The sequence below is a fragment of the Oryx dammah genome, unplaced genomic scaffold (assembly GCF_014754425.2).
Source record: "Oryx dammah isolate SB20612 unplaced genomic scaffold, SCBI_Odam_1.1 HiC_scaffold_15, whole genome shotgun sequence".
Lineage (NCBI taxonomy): Eukaryota > Metazoa > Chordata > Mammalia > Artiodactyla > Bovidae > Oryx > Oryx dammah.
In genome coordinates this window covers 31377572-31386972 of record NW_024070199.1, presented here as the reverse complement: position 1 = coordinate 31386972, position 9401 = coordinate 31377572, and the positions used below count along the sequence as shown (strand labels likewise).

The 9401-nt window shown below is 44.6% G+C and overlaps 1 protein-coding gene across 1 annotated transcript in view; it reads right to left on the bottom strand.

Annotated features, from left to right (window-relative positions):
• Positions 1-529: 529 nt before the first annotated feature.
• Positions 530-9401, bottom strand: part of BARX2 (BARX homeobox 2) — a 77372-nt gene continuing 68500 nt past the window's right edge. The window contains exon 4 of the mRNA XM_040256526.1: positions 530-1499. Within this exon, the coding sequence (XP_040112460.1) occupies positions 1233-1499 (267 nt within the window). The 3' untranslated portion in view covers positions 530-1232. The remainder of the gene's footprint in view (positions 1500-9401) is intronic.

Sequence of the window (9401 nt, the reverse complement as noted above, 5' to 3'; positions counted from 1 at the left end):
GGCCAACAGCTGGGTGTGGGCTGCATGAACTGGTTCGCAGAGGCCAAGTCCTTACCTCCGCGTTAAGAGAGACACTGCTTTCTCTTTGTTGATCTCAACGGCCAAGGGAAGGCACGGCCTTAGCAAAGGTGAAGTGGCAGTCACGATACTTAGTTCTGTCGAAGGAGCTGTATACTACAAGCTCACAGGCTTACGAGTTTTGTTTTTTTTTTTTCTTAATTTTATCTTTGGCTGTGCTGAGTCTCTGTTGCTGTGTGTGGGCTTTCTCTAGTTGTGGTGCACGGGCTTCTCACTCCAGTGGCTTCTCTTGTTATGGAGCACGGGCTCTAGGGAGCTCAGGCTCAGCACATGGGCACACAGGCTTAGTGGTCCCATGGCATGTGGGATCTTCCCAGACCTGGGGTCGAACTTGAGTCTCTTGTGTCTCCTGCATTGGCAGGCAGGTTCCTTACCACTAGCACCACTCTCTTTCCATAGGATGTATTCAAGAAGATCTAAATATACTCCCCGGAAGAAACAACACATCCCATCCTTTTTGAAGATTTATTTTTAATTAAAAAATAAAAGTTATCTTAACATATCTGCATTACAGCTTCAGGGATGGCAACTGAATCAAGCGAGAAAAACAAAGTTTATCAGTTCCTGGGTCACCTGACTACCTTATAATGGGTATAAAGGCACACGTGTCTTCAAACAAACTTTATTCTATTAACTCAAAACTCCCTTCCCCCAACTCTTACCTACCTGCCCTCACCGACCACCCCTCCCCCCCAAAAAAACCCAACAATCAAAAACATTAAATTCTCTTTTAAAACTACAGAAATAAGTGCTGAGTCAGCAAGGAACCTGTGCATGCTGCCCACTCCTCTATCTCTCTCTGCTTTGATGGCTAGCTGCTCCGAGGCTGGTCGGAGTGTCCCCCATCATGCCAGGGGGAGCTTGGACCCGGACAGATCCACGGTGTCACCCCAACTGGGGCTGGCAGTTCCAAGGCACTGTGTCCCCTTAGTCAGGGGCTTGTGTGGCTTAGGCAGCCTTTCAGGAAGAGCAGGCCAAGGCTAGCAAGTCTTCCTCAAAAGCTGGAGCTGAGAGCCGTGGGCAGGAGGGAGGGAGCCGGCTGTGGTCTTCTCCCCCAGGTCACGGGCTCTCGGCAGCTTTCTTCTCCCTGGTCTCCCTGCCCTCTCTCTTTCCCTCTTCTCAGTCTCCCCTTTCCCCCCACCAAGAGTTTTATTTTAGCTTGATGATGGGGGTTCCGGAGAGGTTACTGGCAACTCCTGGGCCTGGCCTGGGGACTCGGCCACCTCCACGGGGACAATGCATGCCTTTGGTTCCTGCGTATCACAGAGCCCCTCCAGGCCCTGGGAGGGCTCCCGGAGCTCCTGGCTCTGAACCTGACTGTTCAGCTTCTCTTCAGCTTCGATCTCTTCCGATGTGGGGATGGAGTTCTTCTTGGGACGGCCTTTGGGTTTTGTGGGTGCTTCCTGTCCACCTTTAAGAACCTACGTGGGAGACAAATGAGATCAAATCTAAGAAATAACTTCTTCCCTCCACTTTCCCATTCCCCCACCTCTGAACCGGCGATCCCCAACATTTTGGCACCAGGGATTGGTTTCGTGGAAGACGGTTTTTCCACAGACTGGGGAGGGGATGGTTTCAGGATGGTAAAGGCACATTACATCTTATTGTGCACTTTATTCTTTTTTTTTTCATTGCATCAGCTCCACTTCAGATCATCAGGCATTAGATTCCAGAGGTTGGGAACCCCTACTCTAAACCATTCCTTCCCGGCAGTGAAGTTGCAAAGTTTGGCAAAAAATATTCTCCATGAGTCACCTGCAGTCTACAAAGACAGCTTCATTCATGAAAGGTTTGATGCACTTTTAGGCAATATCATTTCTATTAAATACAATGATCATAAATACATTAAAAATCCAACTTCAAAAACAGGGAAATAAATGAAAATTAAAATATGAGTGTGACAGCAAGTTGACAAGTTAAAAGAAAAAAAACAGTGTTTGTCACAAACAGGAAAATAAACACTCATATGCCTGTGTAAAAGTGTAATTGGTACAGCTTTTTCAAAAGACAACCTGAGGATGCAAATCAAAAGTCTTAAAAAAAATGTGCATAATGTTTGACACAGAAATTCTACTAACAATTTAGCCTAAGGAAGTCATCAAAGATTGGGACAATGATTGATGTGCAAAAATGTTCATCACAAAATTGGCAACAACAGCAAAAAAAAATACTCTAAAGTTTTCACCATATAATTGAGTACATAATTATAGTATATGGCAGAGGAAAACTTAACAATCATCACAATCATTATATAGAACATATAATAACATGAGAAATATTAATATATTTTTGTGAAAATCAGTTCTAAACCAGCATAATTTAATTTGGTGGCTAGACAACTACACACTACCCTGCTTGTAGTCTCAAGATCAAGGATAATTTCAATTCTTTTTCTTTTTTTATGTATTTTAAAATTTTTCAACAATGATCATATATAAGTATTTCTGTAATCAGAAAAGGAAATACGAAACATATGGTTTTATGTTGTTTGAAGAAGCAGTAATGCATAGGAGAGAGTGTGTTCTTGTTTTGAAAGTAGAATAACTAGATTAAACACCAACTGTGCCCCTTGTCTACTTTGCTTTTGGGAGAGTCCTTTAAAGACCCTGGGCCTCAGTTTCCTATTCTGTAAAACAGCGATGCGTGCGTGCGTGGTAAGTCACTTTAGTTGTGTCCAACTCTTTGCAACCCTATGGACTGTTAGCCCAGCAGCTCCTCTGTCCTTGGGATTCTCCAGGCAAGAATACTGGAGTGGGTTGCCATTACCTTCTCCAGGGGATCTTCCCGACCCAGGGATAGAACCTGGGTCTCCCGCATTGCTGGCAGATTCTTTAGCGTCTGAGCCACAGGGGAAGTCCAAGACTGAGGAATTTCCAGACTGTTCTCTTAAAGCAGAAGCTTTATTATATTCCAATCAGCAGTATGTGAGGGCCGCAGTGCTCCACATCTGCTGCAAAACTCATTTTTTTTAAGGGCTGTTTTGATGCTGACCATTTTTAGAGCCTTTATTGAATTTGTTACAATGTTGCTTCTGTTTTATGTTTTGTTTTGCTTTGGCCTCAAAGCATGTAGGATCTTAGTTCCCCAGCCAGGGATCAAACCTGTACCCCTTTCAATGGAAGGTTAAATCTTGACCACTGGACCAGAGGGAAGTCCCAATACTTGTTATTACCTGTCTTTTTCATTCCAGCCATCCTAGCTGTTGTGAAGTTGTTTTTCATTGTGGTTTTGATTTGTACCTTCCTGATAATTATTGAAGTTGAGCATCTTTTCATGTGCTTATGGGCTAGTTGTATATCTACCTTGCAGAAGTGTCTATTCAAATCCTTTGCCCATTTAAAAATGTGGTTGTCCTTTTTAATTACTGAGTTATGAGTTCTCTATTAATACTAATATGTTGGATGAAAGCCCCTTATCAGACAGAAGATTTACAAATATATTCTCCTGTTCTGTGTTGCCTTTTCACATCCTTTCTAAAAATGTTTATTTATTTATTGGCTTCCTTGCTCCTTGGCATGTGGGATATTAGTTCCCTGATCAAGGATTGAACCCAGATCCCCTACATTGCATGGCAGATTCTTAACCCCTGGCAAATTAAGAAGGGAAATCCCACCTTTTCACTTTGTTGATGATGTCCTTCAACAGAACAAAAGTTTTTAATTTTCATGAAGTCCAATTTTGTTGCTATTGCTTGTGCTTTTGGTGTCTTATCTAAAAAGGTTTTGCCTAACCTAGGGTCATAAGCATTTACTCTAAAAGAAAATGTTTTCTTCTAAGGATTTCATAGTTCTTTTTTCCTTTTTTAATATTTAAATTTAATTGGAGGAAAACTGCTTTGAAATATTGTGTTGTTTCTGCCATATATCAGCATAAATCAGCAACAGGTATATGTATGTCCCCTCCCTCTGGGTTTCATAACTTTTTTTTAATTTATTTTTTTATTGAAGGGTAATTGCTTTATAGAATTTTGTTGTTTTCTGTCAAACCTCATCATGAATCAGCCATAGGAGTTTCATAGTTTTAATGTTTACAGTTAGGTTTATAATTCCTTTTGAGTTAACTTTTGCTTATCGTATAAGGAAAACCATATATTTGCACTAAACACCTCCATTTAGCTGGGCATCTACACAGCCACTGTACTTTCAACCCAAACAGCTAACACAGAGATATGAAGGGGACTTCTAACAAGATAGAGATGCTGACAGAATCAACCTCTGGGGAAAAGAGGTCTCTATATTCCTTTCCATATGTCAGTATCTGATTTTGGTTTCAATGTGAGCACAGGCTGTTGAAAGCACCCAAATGTGCCAAGATGAAATTGACATGTTGAAAGCAGCTCCACTCAGTATGAAAGAGGTTATACAAAATCGAGTTGCCCCATGTAGTAATCAAGTTATAAAAGAGCAGGTCTAAGGAAGCCACCTAATTGGCAAAAGAAAGTCCAGCCCAGCAATTAGGGAACACCACCCACACAGCTTGGCTAGACCCCACCTGGCTGTTTTCCTACAGCATGAAAAAAAAAAAATCAAAACAATCAGACCATTTTCTAAATGGAATAAAACATTCCAGCACAAGCAATAATTAGGACATAACTACACTCTTGGCTGCTTTCTGCACCTGACCTCTGGCCCCTGCCTCCCAGCACACCTGAGACATGCAATTATCTCACAACCACCCCACGCTAGGACTACATACTCGCATGCACTCTGCGGCCCTTCTCTCAGGACCCCTCCTTCCTAGGCATCTCTGGAGCCAATTTACTTTCCTTCGTCCAGAGAGGCCAGGCAACCCATTGCACGTGAGGTCATATGCCTCTGGGAAAAACACCCAGCACACCACCTACTTTTATTAACCTGGCCTGCTGGCAGCCTTCCTCCAAACTCTAAAACTCGATTCTCCTGTGCCCTCCTGCTGGGGATGTCAGGACCTTCCTTCTCAACCTGCACAGGTGGGTGGGGGATGGGCACACTGATGGGAGGGCCCAGCTATCAGCGCAGAGAGAAACCTACCTCTCTCACTTTTCAGGCAGAAGTGGTTTGTCATGGTGGAAAAGCAATCCAAGGCAGATCTGGGATTTGAATACAAAACCTCAATTGCCTGAATCTAACACTCTTATTGGTATTTCTTTGCATGTAATGTACAAGGGAAGGATTCAACTGATATTTCTACCACATTTATCTTACCAGCCTCCTAATCTCCCAGCAGACCCTAGGCCACGGACTCATTATCCCACGGCCTTTTTGTTCCCTTCTCTACCTGCTGCTCTATGGGAATGATGAGAGCCATGTTGTTGTCTAGCTGCTTCAGTCATGTCTGACTCTTTGCAACCCCATGGACTGTAGCCCACCAGGCTCCTCTGTCCCTGGGATTTCCCAGGCAAGAATACTGGTGTGGGTTGCCATTTTCTTCTCCAGGGGATCTTCCTGAACCAGGGATTGAACCTGTGTCTCCTGCATTGGCAGGTAAATTCTTTACCATGGAGCCCCCAGGGACGTCTGGAGAGCCATGTAACTGATGCTATTTCTCTGAAGCTGAGACGTTCACCATCTCTAGCACAGATGTTTCCCCAGCTCACTGTTTTAGCAGATTTTCTGGCCGAAGATGGGATGTTCCACTCAACTCAAGCCTGAATGCTAAAGCACCAACTGGCCGGGGAAGGCTTGCAGGTGGGGAGGATGCAGAAGAACACCGGACTGTCTTAACCAGCATCCCGGAAACTTGCAGAATTCATTTTCAGGTTATCTCTCCTGGCCTCCAAAAGTTTAGATTTTCTGGAGACGTGAATTTTGTGGATGGGTAAAGAATTAAAAAAAAAAAACAAAACTGAGACAAACAGCAGCTAACACTTCCTGACTGCATCCTATAGGGCAGACGCTGTTCTGAGTCCTACAGGGATTGGCTCAGATTAACCTCACTGACCTCATCTGCATCTCTGTAAGGTGGACATCAGGCATTTACTGATGAGGAAACAGGTGCTTGCCCATGATTACATAGGTAGAAACCGGTAGCAGTTTCACAGAATTGTTGACCAGATGGAGACTTTCGGTGCATAAGATGACCGCTGTGGGTAGTATTTGGCCCACCCAGTTCTGTGACTGGGAGAGGAAGGTACCACCCATCTGGACCCTCTCACAGGACAGAACCCTACTTTGGAGATGAAAAGTACCCCTTAATGATGAGGTACTTCTGGCCCGCTACGAAGCCCGCTGGGCCCTACTGGAACCCAAGCCAAGCAGACACGGAAGGGAGGGTGCGCATCCCACCAAATGTGGGAGACCACATTTACCCAACCCGCCACAGGTTCTACACGCTGACCGGTAAAAACTAGTCAGAGATGCTATCTTGGTTCTGGCAGCATGCGAGTAACTCTGAAGAGCGAATGCTAATCTTTTTCCAGTTCCAATGAGATTACTTGCCTTGAGACATCTTTATTACTCAATTATTCTTTTCTTCCCCAGTCCCTGAAGAGACAGCCTTGAAAGTTTTACCAGGGGAAACTATGAAGCAATCAGGATCTCAACAATGCCTTGCTGTTTTGAGAGAGTAAGAACGTGACCCACACCTGAGCCACCTTCCTCTCCTCTTCACTCCAGCTGTTCTGAGGTCCTTGCAGCGCCCCTGCATACTTCTGTTCCTTCCTTCAGCCTGTGACACCCTTCCAACTTCATCTTGCAGGTGTCTATTCATCCACTAAACCCAACTTAGATGGCACCTCTTCCAGGAAGCCCTCCCTTCTCCTACTGATGCTGAACCTTTTATTTCCTCCCACTGTTGCCCTGATCACTCTGAATAATGAGCGACTTACAGGTCAGCTACCCCCACTGACTGAGTACCTTTTTTGAATTTTTTTTAATGATGGCCTGGTATCTTACTCATTGGAAAAGACCTTGATGCAGGGAAAGATTGAGGGTAGGAGGAGAAGGGGGCAACAGGGGATGATATGGTTGAATGGTATCACCAACATAATGGGCATGAATTTGAGCAAACTATGGGAGATAGTGAAGGACAGGGAAGCCTGGTATACTGCAGTCCACAGGTCGCAAATAGTAGGACACAACTTAGCAACTGAACAACAACAACAAGTGGTGTCTTATAGCCACATCTCTACTGCCTGGTGAAAAGTAACTGCTCATAAGGTGAAATGAAGTGGACTCTAATTTCCGGAAGGGGCCTGCATTCGGTTGGCTTGTGGACTGCTCGGAGATTTAAATCTGTGCAGTTACTTCCATTTTGTTTTCTACGACATTGATAACCATTGACACACGACCTGCGGCTGTGCCAGCAGTGCAGAGGCCAGTGGAAAACAGCTGACGTCAGTGGCAGGGGCACACGTGTTCCCCACGGGCACTGGGCGGTGCTGGCAGAGCCGGCGGGCTGTCAGTGCCTCCATCGTCTGACTCACGAAAAGATCGCTGATAACCAATTCAAACAATGCCTCTGCCACTCAGGAGACATCAATTTTGATGACGATGATGGGACGGGGAAGGAGGTGGGTGGTGGAACTTGCACAGAAAGCGTAAAGAGACTTGCCCAAAGCCAACCAGGGAGAGGCACACCTGGAAACACAGCCCAGTGTTTCCAGGTCCCAGATCTGGTTCCCTTAGAGATCAGTCCCCTAGAAGGTTCCATGACTGTCTGAGCATTCTAGAAGTTGGGGAGCAACAACATGTTTAACTGAATCTTATTTATCTTTCCATTTCAACTTCTCCCTGCAAGCTGTCCCAATATTTCACTTCTCCTCTGGACTCTTGCTTGTGTGTGCTCAGTCGTGTCTGACTCTTTGCAACCCCATGGACCGTAGCCCACCAGGCTCCTCTGTCCGTGGAATTTTCCAGGCAAGAATACTGGACTTGGTTGCCATTTCTTCCTCCAGGGTATCTTCCTGACCCTGGGATCAAACCTACGTCTCTTATGTCTCCTGCACTGTCAGGCTGGTTCTTAACCACTAGCATCATCTGGAAGCCTGTTAGCAGGCAATAGCAAGAACCAAAGTTTTCAGAGAAAAAAAATACATATATTGGATAAAAACACAAAATGGAGAAAACTCAAAATCTATTACCCATTATCAAAAAGTGCCTATTAACTTTTTTTGTTTCTGAAAACTAGGTGGTTGGTGCAGGGGAAGGGGGTCTTAGTTATTTGATCATTGTAGAAAATTCATACTCCAGCCCTTGGACACCAAGCCTTGTGACCAGATGGCTTAGTAATTAGGACATCATGCAGGCAGGCCTGAGATGCTCGGTCCACAGGACAGGAGAGGGGCCCAGAGACCCAGCGAGAACATGGAGAGGCCTGCGTCAGAGGTTTCTTCCCACTGTCTTCCCAACTCTCCTGTTTGCTCTGGGCTTTGACTTTGACCCTTGGAGTTTTCAAAACTGGAAGTGAGACAACTGCTTTGGAAAATCTGGATTTAACTGTTGCTTTTTTTTGAATAAGAAAAAGAGAGAGGGCTAAACCATTATGAAATGAGTTCCTTAAAATGTAGAGATGTTTCTTTTTTAAAGAGCTGTTTACACTAATTTGTTGTTGTTCGGTCACTAAGTTGTGTCCAACTTTGTGCAACCCCATGGATTGCAGCACGCCAAGCTTCCCGTTCGTTCAGCATCTCCCAGAGTTTGATCAAATTCATATCCATTGAGTCGGTGATGCTATGTAACTATCTCATCTTCAGCTGCCCTTTCTCCATTTGCCCTCAGTCTTTCCCACCATCAGGGTCTTTTCCAAAGAGCCGGCTCTTCACATCAGGTGGCCAAAGTATTAGTTTCAGCGTCAGCATCAGTCATTCCAGTGAATATTCAAGACTGATTTCCTTTAGGGCTGCCTGGTTTGATCCCCTTGCAGTCCAAGGGACTCTCAAGAGTCTTCTCCAGCACCACAATTCTAAAGCATCAGTTCTTTGGTGCGCTGCCTTCTTTATGGTCCACCTCTTATATCCGTAAATGACTACTGAAAAAACCATAGCTTTGACTATATGGACCTTTGTCAGCAAAGTGTTATCTCTGCTTTTTAATATGCTGTCTAGGTTTTTCATAGCTTTCCTTCCAAGGAGCCAGCATCTTTTACTTTCATGGCTACAGCCACTGTCCACAGTGATTTTGGAGCCCAAGAAAATAAAATCTGTCACTGCTTCCACATTTTCACCTTCTATTGCTATATAAGTTCGTTTAAAAACCAAATAGGGAACGACTCATCTGTTAGGCACTAGAGTGGTATTTGGGAAACCAGAGTCACTATACCATATGCATTGGAGGAACCTGGGTTCTAGTTAACACTCCCTGCCTTGGGCCAGCAAAGCAGAATCTTAGGAAGGGCCTTGAGTTCTG